Source organism: Prionailurus bengalensis, chromosome D4 (genome assembly GCF_016509475.1).
Source record: "Prionailurus bengalensis isolate Pbe53 chromosome D4, Fcat_Pben_1.1_paternal_pri, whole genome shotgun sequence".
NCBI lineage: Eukaryota > Metazoa > Chordata > Mammalia > Carnivora > Felidae > Prionailurus > Prionailurus bengalensis.
In genome coordinates this window covers 71,172,687-71,190,706 of record NC_057359.1, presented here as the reverse complement: position 1 = coordinate 71,190,706, position 18,020 = coordinate 71,172,687, and the positions used below count along the sequence as shown (strand labels likewise).

Here is an 18,020-nt window from a genome sequence, read left to right as displayed (position 1 = left end):
CAATTGCTGGATTGTAGAGTAGTTCGGAAATCATAGCTTTGATTGCGTAACTGCAATGTGATCATTATTACTATATTTAAATTTTATGAAAATATATACAGTGTTATATGTTGATTTAAATATAAAAAATATAAAAATATATATTTTATATATAAAATATATATAAAATTATATATGTAAGTTATATATATATATAATTATATATAAAATATAAAAAAATGCTTAATACATAAGAAGAATCAATCAACTTCACTACCTGTAAGCTGTCTTCATTTTAGATGTCGATGAATGTGCAGTTGGGTCAGATTGTAGTGAGTATGCTTCCTGCCTGAATACAAATGGATCCTACATTTGCTCCTGTATCCCACCCTACACAGGAGATGGCAAAAACTGTGCAGGTAACTAGTACGTGTGTAATTGGTAAGATTATTAATTTTTTATGTTTTTTAAAAACACAACACTATTTTCAAGTTCAAAGGACAGGTGGAGAAGATAAACCATCTTTAAAAAGACACATAAGTAACGACTAAAGGAGCTTTACCTTAGCACTGTGCTATGCCCAGCTTCCCAGTCTCTGAAAACCAAAAGCCAACTATATCACCAGAATATTGAAGCAATATCTGCATAGTATGAGAATAATAGAGGGGATTTAGAACATAATCTGGCCTCTAAAGCCTCAATCGGAGCAAAGAAGATACTTTGCCATCAGTATCTTTCCTCTGCCTCAGCCACACAGAATTATATTGTTGAAAAAAAGGGACATCTTGCCTTATCACATCTCTGTATTTTGTGGTAACTCTGATAAAACGAGCCCATCCCTCAACCCACTGATGTCTTTCTGCATTTATTGAGAGAAAGCAACTCCCAGAAAATAGTAAAACAGGAAGTGAAGAGGAATTCTCAAAATCAAGTCTTATAATGGCGCTTACTTTCTCAGAGGCTTTAAAGTCCTTGACTTACATAGCCATAATGACCTTTAGAAAGATTGAATCAATGTGTCTTCCCCTTTTGAGAATTTGAGTATTATATTTACTCCTATCCAGCTCTAGCCTCAAATATCCCTTTAACTTATTTCTCTCCCTAGAAAAGGTGACCAACCTCAAATCTGTACGTAGGAGGGGTCTCTGACCCATAGCCTGTTTGGAAAGGGAGTTTGAGAACTTTCCTCAAATATGCTTAGGTATTGCCTTTACATCAATTTGAGAGAAAGTCAGTTGCGCTTAAAAAGTAGGTATGAGGTTGGGCGAGGTAGGAGGAGCTAACGTTCTTCTAATAAATGCCCTGGTACCACCGCTACTTCCCCAACAAACAACTCCCTTTGCAGCCAGATCAATTTTGTATATTTTTGTTAGTCATTGATGTTCCAAAATATTGTTGTTTAAATGCCTATTAAATATATGTTCTGTGGGTTTGCCTGGGTGGCTCAGTTGGTTGAGCGTCCAACTCTTGATTACGGCTCAGGTCATGATTCCAGGGTTGTGGGATCAAGCCCCGCATTGGGCTCCATGTGGGGCCTGCTTAAGAATCTTTCTCTCTCCCTCTGCCCCTCCCCCATTCGCTTATTAGCTCTCTCTCTTTCTCTTTCTCTCTGTCTCTCTCTCTGAAAAAACAAAAACAAAAACGTTCTGGTCTAATGTCCAGCATATCCCACACCTCCATGCATCTCCCTTCAAAAGTTTTTTTCCAAAAAATTTAACTGGTACTTTAATGGTAGTGAAACTCTTTTGCTGTGAGACCTTGCATGGTTGTGTGAACACCACTTATTTCCCCACAAAAACTTGTTCTTCCTTTCAAGAACCTATAAAATGTAAGGCTCCGGGAGATCCAGAAAATGGCCACTCTTATGGTGAGACTTATACAGTGGGCGCCGAAGTCACATTCTCGTGTGAGGAAGGATATCAGCTGATGGGAGTGACCAAAATCACATGTCTGGGGTCTGGAGAATGGAGTCATCTGATACCATATTGTGAAGGTATGTGTAGTAAATTCACCATGTTCGTGGCATTGGGCAGCACTAGAGATTTAAAGTGTAGAAATGTCACGTGTTAAGTGTATCAATATTCTTCGTATTTAAAGCCCAACGATTAGGTTCATCTTTAAACGTGACAAGATAACCTAGAGCTGCTCTGGAGCTTTTAGAGATTTTTGTACACACTAGCAAAGAAAAACAGTACCTTCTTTGTTTTTCCACCTTTAAGCTGTTTCCTGTGGTGTACCAGCTATTCCAGAAAACGGAGGCTTTGATGGCTCAGCATTTACCTATGGCAGTAAAGTAACATATCAGTAAGTGCATAAGATTAAAACTGCATTGTAGGGGGCACCTGGGTGGCTCAATCAGTTGAGTGTCCGACTTCGGCCCAGGTCTTGATCTTGCAGTTCATGAGTTCGAGCCCTGTGTCAGACTCTGTGCTGACAGCTCAGAGCCTGGAGCCTGCTTCAGATTCTGCGTCATCTCCTCTCTGCCCCTCCCGTGCTTATGCTCTGTCTCACTCTCTCTCTCTCTCAAAACTAAATAAACACTAAAAAATTTTCTTTAAACTACATTGTATACATTGTTGACGACATGATGGCTGTGATATAATGCTGAAAGAAAGGGAGAAGAAGAATCCCAGAGGATGTTTTTGAATTAATATGGAATTAATTTAATTATGTCTAGTATGAAGAAATCTAATTTAATAACCTAATGGGTAGTCCTATCTAGAATCCTTAAATTCCTCGACCAGTCACCTATTCTTGTCCCCAGCATCTCCTTGAGGTGTTCTGAGAATGTATGTCATAGAGGAAGGCCATGCAAGCTGATGAATATTCTTGGTTATAAGCTGGAGTTTTGTCTCCAGACCCAATATCTCAGGCACTTGTGCTAAACCAGACCATTCTCAAATTAGGAATTGTCTGTTTGCAGCTACTAATCCATGGCACAAACTGGAGGCAAGCCAGATTATTTTTCTACTTATCACTCAGCAGGGTCCCTGGGGGAAGATGTACAATATTCAACCTTAAAAAAAAATAATTTCAAAGCATTATTTCAGTAGGAAAAAAAAAGGACTCCTCCAATAAATCGTAAGGTGTAAATCCTCAATATTTTTAAAGGTTCTGGTGCTCATAAAATGATGCAAAATAAAGCAAAGTATATTCAGTAATTTTCCTTTATCTTCTTTAGGTGTAATAAAGGATATACTCTGGATGGTGCTAGAGAATCATCCTGTCTTGCTAGCGGTTCTTGGAGTCATTCTCTTCCTGTGTGTGAACTGGTCAAGTGTTCTAGCCCCGAAAACATAAATAATGGGAAATATATTTTGAGCGGGCTTACCTACCTTTCTACTGCGTCATATTCGTGTGAGAGTGGATACAGGTAAAGTCCGTAGACACCAGCCAAGCTGCCTATAATACCCTGTTACTCGTTATTCACTCAGTAGATTTCATTTGTATATGACTAGCTGACTTTAAATACAAATTTCTAAATGTAACAGATCGTCTCAAGTTTGTATGCTTCCTGAAGACTAGTTTATAGTGCTAGGAATGCCTAGAAAAATACTCCACCTAACTTTGACTCTGGGAGCTCTAGGTCAGTTACTATAAGCATTCAGTCATTAAACATAAAAGCAAAAAGTGTTTGCGAAGCAAAACACAATATCTGGATTTGGTGGGGGGGGGTGGTAAATAACTCACCACGCTTATACTCAACATTGCATGGAATGTTCCAAAAAACATGTCAAGGTAAGGGCCCGGGTTCTTAATACTGTAAGAGGTTGGTTTGATTAATGGTGTGTGAGGGGATGTATGTGCGTATGTTCAAACAGAAGGGACAATAGAGAGAGGTTGTAGTCATAAACTTGGCCAACAGGATCTGAAGTGAAACATATCCAGTGACCAGAAAGTAGAATGATACAGACAGTCAGAATCAGGTTGGCAAGCAAAGGTGGGTAAGCCACGCCCTTGGGATGTAAGGTTTGTAAATCAAAGGAAGACCAGAGGTCAGAGTCGTGAGCAACGCACGGTCAGGTGCCCAGGCTCATGCCCGTTGACTTCAGTTACCATGACTTCCTGAGTGTCTGCCTCAGTTACTGCTGGATCCCAACCAGCCCATTAACCCCTTCTCATCCCGGTAACCTATTTGTGAGGTCTGGAGTGCCCTACGCCACCACCAGTGAGCACATTTTATTTTGCAGCTGAGACCCTAAGCCCATTCATTATTATAAACACCCTGGAGCCTGCTCGGGTTTCCCCTGCTTTTATGTAATCCTCTCCATAGCAGTGAATTATTAGCCAATGAAAGAGGTGGCATCATTCTTTCCTGTAGCTTACAGGGCCCTTCTGTCATTGAATGCTCGGCATCAGGCAGCTGGGACAGAGCGCCACCTACCTGCCATCTTGTCGTCTGTGGAGAGCCGCCGGCAATCAAAGACGCTGTCATCACTGGGAGCAACTTCACTTTTGGGAACACTGTCACTTACACTTGCAAAGAAGGGTGAGTAACCCTATGAGGGAAAGAAACACTGGGAGCCTCGAGGGAGCGGATGCACCCCCAACTGTGGAGATGGGCTCCATTGGACACTAAATTAAATTTCTGGGCAGCCAAAGCCACAGAGAGTTTTATGCTCTTGTTTCCTGACAGCAGAAAGGGAGCATATTCTCCTGTGGGAACAGTGTTTTCCTGGAATTAGAGTAATTTATCAAATTAGGCCTTGAATAATGGATATTGGGCAGCGCAGTGGAAAATATCTTTATACCTTTCTTAGAGATGAGAAAAACACATTTAAATAGGCAGTTGCATATTTATCTTCTGCAAACCTGAAGGCAAGACTTTAAGTCACAACATAAAGGTGACATGTGCACAGGGACAAAAGATAATAGAGTTCAGGTTTTTATATTTTTAATGATCTCGTATCATTCAGAGATAAATTTTGAAAAACGAGGAAGCAGGTTACAAAGAGCTTTCACACTCACTGTTTCATATGATCCTCCCAAAACTGTGGAAGTGCAGAGAAAGGGGGGGCTCACTCTGGGAGGGTGGTCTGCTTAAGATCTCAGGCAGGCAACAAGCAAGTGAAGGAGAATCCCGGCTCCTCTGACATGCATTTCATTGCTTGCTTCCCCCCCTTCTTCAAGAAATATTTTCACCATTAATAGTGCTTTCACGCTCCAGATTTACAGCAGGTGTTTTTCACACAGTTGGAAGCAGCAACAGCAGAAGAGTTGCTGCTTTCTGGATTTGCATCTCAGCTCTGTCATTCACTGTGTGGCTTTGGGGGAAAGCTCTGGGCTTCAATTGTCCTTCATAAAAATAATCTCATTAAAGGCTCACACTTCTTATGGATACTGTGAGGAATAAAATGGTATCATGCCTAGCCTAATCAGAAAAAACAAAAAACAAAAAAGGGTCACCTGGATGGTTCAGCTGGTTAGGCATCCGACTTTGGCTCAGGTCATGATCTGTCTGTGGGTTCGAGCCCCATGTCAGGCTCTGTGCTGACAGCTCAGAACCTGGAGCCTGCTTCAGATTCTATGTCTCCCTCTCTCTGCCCTTCCCCTGCTCACACTCTGTCTCAAAATAAAAAATAAACATTAAAAAAATTTCAATTAAAAGAAAAAAAAAACTTAATTCAACAAACCTTGCCATTATTATGACTGGCGCACAAATGACAGTGAAGTTTCTATTCTACCATAGAAGCTGAAGTTCATTTCACCTGGGTTGAAGACAGTCCCGGGAATACAGGACTGCCAGCAGGTGGCGACAATATTTTTTTTGCAAAAAGCTCCTGAGAGTCAAACACTTGAATAGCCAATAGAGATCCCAAACCTGGACACCTTCTTAAGTAAAAAATATATTTTAAAAAATTACCCAAAAATAGGGATGCCTGGGTGGCTCACTCAGTTAAGCGCCGGACTTTAGCTCAGGTCATGATCTCACAGTTCGTGGGTTTGAGCCCTACGTTGGGCTCTGTGCTGACAGCTCAGAGCCTGGAGACTGCTTTGAATTCTGCCTCTCTTTCTCTCTCTCTCTGTCTCTCTTTCTCTCTCTCTGCCCCTCCTCCATTCACGCTCTGTCTCTGTCTCTCTAAAAAATAATAAATAAACATCAAAAAACGTTTAATTACCCAAAGGTAAATGGTAGTAGTTACTGTATTTCTTCCCAGAATTTTGTCTACAAATATTTTTCAATATTAAAGATCACTCTATAGATGCAAATTAACATTTTTCTTCTTTTCTTTACGAATAATTCACCTAAAATATGTCACAAGAGTTCTGAGTCTGCCTAGTGTTAAGTCTATATATTATACAAAAGGATTTTATTAAAAGTACTATAGGCAGTAATAAAAATTACAACAAATCCACACATTCATAGAGGGTTTACATTCCTCAGAGGACTTTCACATGAATTATCTCATGTGCCCCCTTCTACAACAATGAAAGTTTGGCAGAATAAATAGTATTCCAGCTTTATAGTTAAAACATGAAGGTATTGGGCCACATTATCTTACCTATTCCTCCTGGTTTAGGCAAGTGGACACTCTGTGGGAGATTTCATCCCATTGAAAAGATGGAAACCAAATCTGCCCACCTAAATCACATAGCTGTTAGAAGGCCTGAGAACAGTTTTAAGAAAGTGCTTTAAACATGCATGAAGTGCTATGTGTAAAAATGGCTGTTTTATTTTCTCTGTCACCATTATTGCTGTATACAGTGATAACATTTTAATAATTTAGGGGGCAACTATCTTAAATAGTTAATCAAATTAATAGAAAGTACCTGCAGTCACAAATCACTGCCCATCTACATTTTGTTCTAAACGAAAAACATCAAAAACTATTAAGAGATAGTTTTCATTTTTTTTTCTGAAAGCAAAAGTTTAGGCGAGAGGAAGAACATTGATGCCCCTTTGCATTCCCTCACTCCTCTTTGGGATGCTACAGGGAGGGCCAGAAAGAAAGAAAGCCTTTGTACTCCTCTTTTGTCTGGCCAAATGGCCAATGAGACATTTGAAATATACAGAAAACCACAAAAAGTCATTAATCTCTATTTAAAGTTACTGGGCATCCATTCTTGAGCGACAAGTACATATTAATTTTTTTTCCATAGTTATAATAGCTTTCTTTTCATGAAAGAAATACAGTATGAAGTAAAAATAATACAGTAAAGTACCTCAAATGTAACGAGAAGCCGTCCTCGTCACTTTCCCATTCTCCCCGAAGTAACAAATGTTCGTTTTCCCCTTATTCCATATGTATGTCTCCATAAACAATGTTCTATTGATTTATGTCTTTCAATTTCTGAATATGACTCTTAATACTCTTAAGTGTCTTTTTGAAGCTTGAGTTTTGCTTACCACGTGTTTTACACTCTTCTCTATTGATACGTGTAAGTTAACAGAATTCATCTTGACTACTATAAGGTATTCCCTTGGAAGAATGAACTATCTGTAGGTCACCCGTTTCTCTACTGGTAGAAGGTTAATTTGTTTCCACTTTATTTGCTGATGTAACCGTTCTGAAGTAAATATCAGATGCACATGTTTCTTGGTACATATGAGTGAGACTGTTTCTGGCTCAGACACCAAGAATCAGTGTTGTGTCATGAAATATGCATATTTTAAACCTTAGGAGAGATTATTTGATATCTATCAGTTGTTTATATTTGTGTGTGTGTGTGTGTGTGTGTGTGTGTGTGTGTGTTTGTCAAATTTAAGGAATCATCCCCACCCTGAGGTCATACTGAATATCTTTGCCTTTCTTCTGAACAACTCAAAGATCTTGGAAAGCATGAATAACTTCTGTCTCCCCTCTCATGTTAAACGTCTCATCACTATATTTTATTTCCCTTTTTTTACAACTTTCCAAATTAGTAATTTTTTAATATAGTCAGTGCTTATTTAGGTTTACTCACATTTATTAATCTCTTCATCACCATTGCTTTTTGCATCCCATTCCTTAATTCTAGGTGTAATATTTCTACTTCCTAAAGTATATCCTTTACGTTTTTTTTTCCACCAAACGTATGTTCTACAATCTTTGTCTAAAAATAATAGTACTTTATGTTTGCTCTTGAATTACAGTTTAGCTGGGTATATGAGTCTACACTAATAGTTTTCTTACATACACATTTTTGAAAATATTATTCCATTGCCTTATGACTGCTAATGTTGCTATTGAGGATTCCATCATCAGTCTGCTTGGGGTTCTTAACCAGGGGCAGTGTTGCCCACCAGGAACATTTGGCAACGTCTGGAGACTTTTTTGGTTGTCACAGTTGAGGGGAAGGTGCTCCTAGCTCTCATGGATAGAGTCTAGGGATGCTGCTAACCAGCCTATAATGCATAGACCAGCAGCCCAAAACCCAGAAGTGTCCAGCCCAAAATGTCAGTAGTGCGGAGATCGAGAAATTCTGAATGAATTGTTGTTCCACTATAAGTACTATCTTTCCCCTTTGGCTTTTTTATTTTTAATATGTCTTTGTTGTTTTAGTATTTCCTTATGATATGACTAAAAATGTGTTATATTGTCATTCATCTTGTTCAGGACTCATTGTACTTCTTACCTCTGAAAATTCACATCTTTCACCAATTTTGGAATATTCTCAGCTATCTTAACTTCAAATATTCCCTCCTCTTCACTTTCGCTTTTCTCTGTTTCTTTAAGCCTTATGTATTAGACCTTTCCTTTCTCTCTCCGTGTTTATTAGTCTGTCACATTTTCCATCTGTTTATAAACTTGGGCTGCAATTTGGGTAATTTTCTCACATATATCATCTAGTTTACAGTTTCTACTATCTGTAATCTGCTTTTAAATGAGTCCATCAATTTTTTTTAAAATGTACTTTATATATTTTTGCTTCTAGAATTTATATTTGTTTATTTTTCAAATATTTCTTTTTGAATAACTTTTAAATATCTTTTCTTTTTAAATATCTTTTCCTTTTTTGATAGGATTTTGTGTCTTTTTGTCCTTCATTATTTCAACATACTTATTTCATATAATTTTTTAATATTAGAACTTTTTTTACTGTCTCAATTTCTTGGTACTCTAATCTCGCTGTTTGCTCTGCCTGCTGACTGATTCATGATGAAAAACATGATCATGTATGTTTTGTAATTTCATATTGTGTCCTTAGAGTAAGCAAAACTGGTTTTATCCATGACAATCCCTTATGGTTTAAGTATGTGGATTATTTTTTCTATCAGGAACCCAGGGGATATCACCAGATAAGAACCCAATTTTACATTAATTTACAAATTTGAAGGCTTTCCATATAAAGCAAATAGTATAAATTCTAACATCAAATCCACGTGAGATGAGACCCAGGGACTACTACCTTAGCAGGGACTTTTTATTTACCCACCCAGGGCCCCAACAAATACAGAGATCTCACTTTTCCTCTCACTGGGCCTCTAGGTGGAATTTTTCTAGTGAATGTCCTTTCAATGAATGTCCTTGTAGGACAAAGATCCATGTCCGATACTTGGCTGCTCCCCTGTTTCAACTCCAAAGTTATATTTCCTACCACCTCTTCTTCCCTTCCCTGTCCAATCCATGGCAATTGCATCATCCAGTCACAGGCTTACTTCTCTGTTAATTCCCTCCTTATTTCTGGCATGTGCATAACAACTTTTGTTATATTCCGTCAAATATGGTAGAGGGAAGGTTTCAGACTGTGGCATGGCCAGAAGTAGAAGTTCTGTCTGTGCACTCCTTTTCTGTTTCTTCCCCCAAGGAATTGATTGGCATAGGCCAGCATGCACTGTGTCTTCCAGGATGGCATCACTGTGTGCAAGTGATGGCTTTTGTGCAATGGGCCTGTTTGGCGGTCTCTTTCTGCTTCCCAAGATACTGTTGGCTTGATATGAGGATTAGAGCCTCTTTCTTTCTCCAGCTGCCTCAACTCCCACTGCTCTGCACACTGTGTGAGCCACCCAGGCCTGCTTAGTGAGTCCACATACACACATTCTTGCTTCAGTCTCAGTGTTGTTTCTTCTCATATTGGTGTTGTCCTTTGTATAGACCGTTCCTTGAAATAAGGGGGAGTGAACCGCTCTCAACTCTAGATGGAAGAGCCGATACTTTAGGAGACAGGAGTGGTAAGATGAGTGTCAGGGAAAGAAAGAAGCAGGAAGTGGATTTCTGCCTCCTGCCCTAAAATTGGTCTTTAAAATTCACCTTTTATCAAAATACTGGGCTGGAAGTGTTCAGCTGTCTGCCCAAGTTAATAAAATGGTAACTTGTCTCTCATTTTCCTTTTCATCGTTATGTGTCTGCTCTTTTGATAAGAAGCTCAGAGGGAAAGAAGAGTCATTGATATCCTAAAATCCTAATAGAATGTTTCCCTTTGGTTCGTCTTTAATTATATAGATTTTTAAATTCAATTACTGAATATACTAAGATAAAAATTTTGATCATTTTTAATTAGAAACAATTAACTGCTGATGGAAATTTATACTTTCTACCGTTCTTTTTAAATTGCGGCTCTTTACATATCTAGTATCCTGCTATTTTAAGGCTCTTTTAAGGTTCTTCTTTTAAAAAGAGAAGAGCTAATAATCCACTGGGGAGCTCTCTCATAAAGCTTCACACATGCTCCCTTAGTAGGCTTCCACTCAGTGTGTGAATCAAATCACTGAAAATTGCATCTGAAGACTACTCTGCCCATTTTCAAAGAATTTTTCTTTTTTTTTTTTAACGTTTATTTATTTTTGAGACAGAGAGAGACACAGCATGAACGGGGGAGGGGCAGAGAGAGAGGGAGGCACAGAATCGGAAGCAGGCTCCAGGTTCTGAGCCATCAGCCCAGAGCCTGACGCGGGGCTCGAACTCACAGACCGCGAGATCGTGACCTGGCTGAAGTCGGACGCTTAACGGACTGAGCCACCCAGGCGCCCCTCAAAGAATTTTTCAACATTATTCCAGAAAGATGCTAATGAATTACAGCAAATGCATCCTGGAGTATTCCCTTCTATGACATCACTGTAATACCAGTGGGTCATTTTTCCTTGGAATTACAGAGTAAAACAATTTGTTATATAATACATAGGCCCTGATTTTTAAATGAGGGTCTGTAATAGTGTCCCCAATGTCTCTTGAATGAGAATACAATATGTCACAGAATATTAAATATTCCAGCACTTTAGATTTGTGCCAATTCCAGTTTTCCTGCTTTGCTGGCCAAAATAGGGTGTGTGTCATCATCTGTACAAAACTGTTTGTTTTTTAAATGATTCTTTTAAACAAATGAGCAGGTGAAATATGTTCCCCAGAAATCATAACACACCTTCAGACTCCAAACATAAGGAAGTAATGCAGCAGTCGGATCAGAGACCAATTATAATTCAATCTAGACAATAGTTAACTCCTCTTTTTTTTTTTGTCATTTGGAAAATATATCCTTCTTTAGCATCTTGAAAGACTACCTGACATATTTTGAAGATCGTTTTTTTGTTTTTATTTTGTTTTCAAAGAGAGGGTGCATGTGAGCAGTGGAGGGGCAGAGGGAGAGGGAGAGAGAGTCTCAAGCAAGCTTCATGCTGTCAGCGCACAGCCCCATGCAGGGCTCAGTCTCACGACTGTGAGATCATGACTTCAGCTCAAATCAAGAGTCAGACACTTAACTGACTGAGCCACCCAGGTGCCCCGGAAGAGTTTTTTTTTTTTTTTAATAAATCTCAACCCCCATCTTTATTGAATATTTTATCTGTTCTCAAGTACTAGCTTTGGTTTCAGTTCTTGAAACTACTCAGGATAAATTTTTTCGCACCTTCAAGTATTAATAGCTTGGTCCTGAGGTTCTCCCACAAAGAGATCATTAGAGATAATGGGGAGTATTCAGGAAAAGATCCCAGCCCTTCACACATCTCCTGACTGAGAAAGGATCCCTTACTCTGGTGCCGAGAGACAGACATTTCAGCCAACTCAGCCTCCAGTCTGCTCTTGTTCCTCTTAAATGGTTGTGATTACAAGCCTGTTCCTCTCAGAGTCACTCTCTGAGCTTATTTTGTAGGTCTGCAGTCCATTTTCAACCTTGGTACCCAAAGCCATAATACACACTGACACGTGCAAATTAGAACATAACAGAGATAAAAATGCCAAATCGAGAGGCTGACACATACATACAAAGATAAAAGTGTATTTCATTTCTCTTCTCTTTCTAAATAAATGAGCTTCTAGAAATCAGTCATCCTTTAAGGATGTCACCATTGACTCATTCAACTTACATTCAGTGAAACACTAAAGACTCGTATTGGCCGTCATCAAGCCGGGTTTGCCATTTGTGCAGGTTTACTTTACTGTGTATGTGCAGGACCTTTGCCTCTTATCTTTGTTAAGTCTTATACTTGTAATTAGAAACATTATTAGAACTGGACTATAAAAATCCTTATCCCCCACCCTACTGTTATGTGTTTCTTGTAAACTGATGCACCATAGGGACTGAGGACAGAGTTTTATGGCATTCACAAGATATGAAACTCCCAACTTGCTTATTTCTATGAATCAGTGCTCTTTGGGTCATCCAGGTAATACACCACTTCAGTATCTTTCTGCTCTAGCAACATTTTGTCTGCCAAAACCTGAGTATCCTTGGAAAAGACACTGTCAAAAACCATATCCTGTTCACTTGTGCCTGCCACAACACACAAGATCCTAGTGATCCCCACTTCCTTCTTCCGGTGTTCATATGCCATTCCTAACTATTTGTAAGTTGCCAGAATGCCCCACCCATATCATACTCCTAGCCCTTTGTTCATGTTACTTTTCAGCCTTGAGTGACTCCTTTTCTGCTCGTCTCCTCTGATGATTCCTCTCAAAAGCCATTTCAACAGGGAAGGCTTCCCTCCTCTTTCCATTCTTCAGGTAGAATCCATCGTTTCTCCTTTAAGCAACTTCTCTAGGTGTGAAGGGGCCTACAGTACTCCAGGCAGTGGAGGGGGTAAGGAATACAGGATGGACACAGATGCATAAAACAAGCAAATGCATTAGCTTTGCATTGTGTACTAAGGAAGTGACTCTAACGCATAGCACGGTCCTTAAGAATTCTTTAATGAAGGACTAAATGCTGATTGAGAGTAATAAAGAAAAGCTAAGGCCTTAGGTCAGAGAAAGAGGTATTGTAGGTTCCAGGAAATTATGGGTAGTGTTGAAAATGTATTGTTTACATTCATTTATTCATAATATATTTATTTGGTGGTAATCTTCCACTACTTTACAGAAGAGCTTTGCTGTGATTTTTCGTTAGGGAGGAGTCGTTGGTGGAGATTTTCCTGAAGATCAGGGTCAGAAGCCTTACAAAGTGCTGCCAAACTGCTACACACAATTTTTTGTATCCTTAAGAGGCTTTGAAGAATAAGGAAGGTTCTGGAGGCAGATGCTTCTGCCTCAGAGTAGCTGGTCCCATGAAATAAAGGAAGCATTTTATAGATGGCCCAGTGGATCCTAATAAATCAGGGATATCTCAAGTGACGTCTGTGAACTTCCGCCAATGAACTGATGCTAGGAGCATCAAGGGACCCATGGAAATAATGATGCGTGGTTCAAAGTGCACAAAGAATGTAAATTGTGCTATAAAAATACAAAACTTCAGGAGCCTCTACAAATGGAATTTCTACTCAGAGCACATTCAACATAGAAACAGTGAAATCTGGGCACTCAAACCTGGGATAATGGATTTTTTAAAAACATTATGCCTTTACGTATTGTCTGTGGATACTTTCCTGTATCCTTCTAGACAGAAGCCATCTGAAAACTTACTAAGTTTGATTTCTAATAGAAAGAGCAGAGCTTATCGATCGCCACGAACTGTAGCAGACCCTGCGCTTAGTTGTTAGGGATGTCTGTGAGTGTTTCCAGACCACTTCTGTCCACAGCATGATATATGGCCGTAAGCAAGGTGGATGCTCACATCTCTGCTGATGCTGTGCCTTTTTCTCCTTGATCCTTGTTTCCTACAGATTTCATGAATCTTGACAGCGAGGGCGAAGGGATTCAAAGCTCTCTATCATAGCAGATCCCTCATAAAACTAAGAGGGACCTCAGGGGAAATGTTTGCTAACTGATGACTTGAGAATCTCTGCTGAAGGGTGGGTCAGATAATTTGTACTAGTGACACTGCAGTGCAGTTTCCACGGGACACCTGCAAATTGTGATCTGCCTCATTTTAAAAAGAAAAAGGAAGGGAAACAGAACAATGTCATGGAAAAGGTATAAGTGTTAGAATCGAGTAAATCAAAGGCAGATTTTTAACTCTGCTGCTTGCGGCTGTGTGACTCCAGGCAGGTCTTTCAACCTGTGGAACCACCATTAACTCATCTGTAAAATGAAGAAATTTGTATGTCTAAAAAGGATTATGTTAATTGCCACATTATTTTAGTCCTTTTATCCTTCATTAGTAGCAAAATGATGGACTGATCAGGTGTTAGACGTTCCTTTATATTTTTTATTTATTTATTTTTGAGGCGGGGGTGTACAGAAGGAGAGGGAGAAAGAGAATCCCAAGCAGGCTCTGCACTGTCAGTGCAGAGCCTGACGTGGGGCTTGATCCCAGAAACTGTGAACTCATGACCTGAGCTGAAATCAGGAGTCGGACACTCAACTGACTGAGCCACCCAGGTGCCCCAGACATTCCTTTAAAACTCTGTATCTTTCTCTTCAAAAAGAAAGAATCAAGATCAGGACGACTCCAGGGGCGCCTGTGTGGCTCAGTTGGTTAAGGGTCTGACTTGAGCTCGGGTCATGATCTCACGGGCTCTGTGCTGACGGCTCGGAGCCTGGTGCCTGCTTTAGATTCTGTGTCTCCCTCTCTCTCTGCCCCCTCCCCCACTCATGCTCGCTCTCTCTCTCTCTCTCTCTCTGTCTCTCAAAAATGAATAAACATTAAGAAAATTTGTTTTTAAATAAGGATGACTCCATTATAATTATTCCAATACTGTATATCATGATACTTTGTTCCACTTTGTTGAGAGAGCCCTTGAGAATAATTTAAGGTTTTGCAAGTCATTAATCTGTCATCATCTATGGGAAAATATGTTAAAGGCAGAAAGAAAGACTGAGAGTTATTAAGCAAAGTTGATTCATACTGGTTGAATAGCAGAGCCGTATGTGGAACACAGCGCCAAACGCTAACGCTTGGTTGGTTGAGGGTTTAGGAAACATTGCGGACTGAAATTATAATTGCTGCTTTAAATATCATTGAATATGAGTAAACGCATGAATTATGTGTGGGCCACATATGGTTCATTAGAGTTTTTGTTTCAAAGACTAGTGATAAAATCAACCAACTAAAACCATCTGTAGACAGATGATGTTCTAAATTTAAACTGAGTCATTCTTATTTTTAAAGAAATGTGCAACAATTTTTAGAGTTTTTTAAATAGCCAAAATTGTAAGTCCACTTCCCTTACTTAAACAAGCATTAATATTAATATGAAGATATATTTCTATATCTTAAAGGAGCATCATTTGATCAGTAAGCTCAATATTCAAGCAGTAAATATTATTTTTTGTCTTTCCAAGTCTTTATTTAAATTCCAGTTAGTTAACATACATCATGTGTAAGTTTAGTTTCAGGTGTAGAATTTAGTGATTTGACATTTAATGTACAACACCAAGTGCTTATCACAACAAGTGCCCTCCTTAATCCCCATCACCTATTTCATCCATTCCCCTGCTCACCTACCCTCTGGTAACCAGCAGTTTGTGCTCTATAGTTAAAAGTCTTGTCTCTTGGTTTTCCTGTCTTTTTTTTCTCCCCATGTTCATTTGTTTAGTTTCTTAAATTCCATGTATGAGTGAAATCATATGGTATTTGTTTTTCTCTGACTTATTTCACTTAACAGAATACACTCTAGTTCCATCCACGTCATTGCAAATGGCAAGACTTTATTTTTAAGGCTGAGTAATATTCCACCACGCACACGCGCACACACACACACACACACACACACACACAGACACACACACACACCCCACATCATTTTATACATTGTATCCATTCATCAGTCAATGGACATTTGGGCTTTTTCCATAATTTGCCTATTGTTGATAATGCTGCTATAAATATCAGGGTGCATGTATCCCTTCAAATTAGTATTTTTGTATCCTTTAGGTAAATACCCAGTAGTGTGATTGCTCGATCATACGGTAGTTCTATTTTTAACTTTTTTTTAAAGTTTATTTATTTATTTTGAGAGAGAGAGAGAGAGAGCATGAGCAGGGTAGGGGCACAGAGAGGGAGAGAGAGAATCCCAAGCAGGCTCTGCACTGTCAGTGCAAAGCCCAATGCAGGGCTCAAACTCGCAAACTGTGAGATCATGACCTGAGCTAAAATCACGAGTCAGACACTTAACGAACTAAGCCACCCAGGTGCCCCTATTTTTAACTTTTTTAGGAACCTCCATACCCTATCCTACAGTGACTTATACCAGTTTTCATTGCCACCAACAGTGTAAGAGGGTTCTTCTTTCTCTGTATCCTTGCCAATACCTGTTATTTCCTGTATTGTTAGTTTTAGCCATTCTCACAGGTGTCAGGTGATATATCATTGTGGTTTTGATTTGTATTCCCCTGATTTGTAATTCCTGATTTTTGAGTATCTTTTCATGTGTCTGTTGGCCATCTGTATGTCTTCTTTGGAGAAATGTCTGTTCATGTCTTCTGCTCATTTTTAATTGGATTATTTGTTTTTGGGTGTTGAGTTATGTAAGTTCTTTATATATTTTGGATACTAACCCTATATTGGGTATGTCATTTGCAAATATTGTCTCTCATTCCATAGGTTGCATTTTGGTTTTGTTGACTATTTCCTTCACTATGCAGAAGCTTTTATTTTGATGTAGTCCCAATAATTTATTTTTGCTTTTGTTTCTCTTGCCTGAGAGGTCCTGTATAGAAAGGTGTTACTACAGCTGATGTCAAAGAGACTACTGCTTATGTTTTCTTCTGGAAATTTTATGGTTCAAGTCACACACTTAAGTATTTAGTCCATTTGGAATGTATTTTTGTGTATGGTGCAAGAAAGTGGTCCAGTTTCATTCTTTTGCATATTGCCATCCAGTTTTCCCAAAGCCATCTGTGGAAGAGATTTTTTTTTCCATTGGACATTCTTTCCTACTTTGTCGAAGATTAATTGGCTATATAATTGTGGGTTTGTTTCTAGATTTTTTTGTTCTGTTCCATTGATCTATGTGTCTGTTTTTGAGCCAGTGCCATACTGTTTTGATTACTACAGCTTTGTAATATAACTTGAGGCCTGGAATTGTGATGCTTTCAGCTTTGCTTTGCTTTTTCAAGATTGCTTTGGCTGTTCAGGGTCTTTTGTGGTTCCGTACACATTTTAAGATTATTGGTTCTAGGTCTGTGAAGAATGCTGGTGGTATTTTGATAGAGGTTGCATTAAATGTGCAGATTGCTTAGAGTAATATAGACATTTTAACAATATTTATTCTTCCAGTCCATGAACATGGAATGTTTTTCCATTTCTTTGTGTTCTCTTCAATTTCTTTGGTTAGTGTTCTATAGTTTTCAGAGTACAGATATTTTACCTCTTTGGTTAGGATTATTCCTAGGTATCTTGTGGGTTTTTGGTATGTTTGTAAATAGGATTAATTCCTTGATTTCTCTTTCTGCTGCTTTATTATTGATGTATAGAAATGCAACAGATTTCTATACATTGATTTTGTATCCTGCAACTTTAATGAATTCATGTATCAGTTCTAGCAATTTTTTGGTGGAGTTTTTGGGTTTTCTATATAGAATATCATGTCATTTGCAAACTGTGACAGTTTGACTTATGCCTTGCCAATTTGGTTGCCTTTTATTTCTTTGTATTGTCTGATTGCTGTGACTAGAACGTCCTGTAATATGTAAAATGTTAAACAAGACATCCCTGCCTTGTTCCTCACTGTAGAGGAAAAGCTCTCGGTTTTTCCCCATTGAGGATGATATTAGCTGTAAGTTTTTCATATGTGGCCTTTATTATGTTGAGGTATGCTCCCTCTAACCTTACTTTGTTGAAGGTTTTTGTCATGAATGGACATTGTACTT

The 18,020-nt window shown here is 38.8% G+C and overlaps 1 protein-coding gene across 2 annotated transcripts in view; it reads left to right on the top strand.

Moving 5' to 3' along the window:
- SVEP1 (sushi, von Willebrand factor type A, EGF and pentraxin domain containing 1) overlaps positions 1–18,020 on the top strand; it is a 199,913-nt gene that overhangs the window by 130,458 nt on the left and 51,435 nt on the right. For both annotated transcript variants that reach the window (XM_043566210.1, XM_043566209.1), the window contains exons 32-36: positions 279–398; positions 1,796–1,972; positions 2,199–2,283; positions 3,161–3,352; positions 4,301–4,468. In XM_043566210.1, coding sequence (XP_043422145.1) covers positions 279–398; positions 1,796–1,972; positions 2,199–2,283; positions 3,161–3,352; positions 4,301–4,468 — 742 coding nt within the window. The remainder of the gene's footprint in view (positions 1–278; positions 399–1,795; positions 1,973–2,198; positions 2,284–3,160; positions 3,353–4,300; positions 4,469–18,020) is intronic.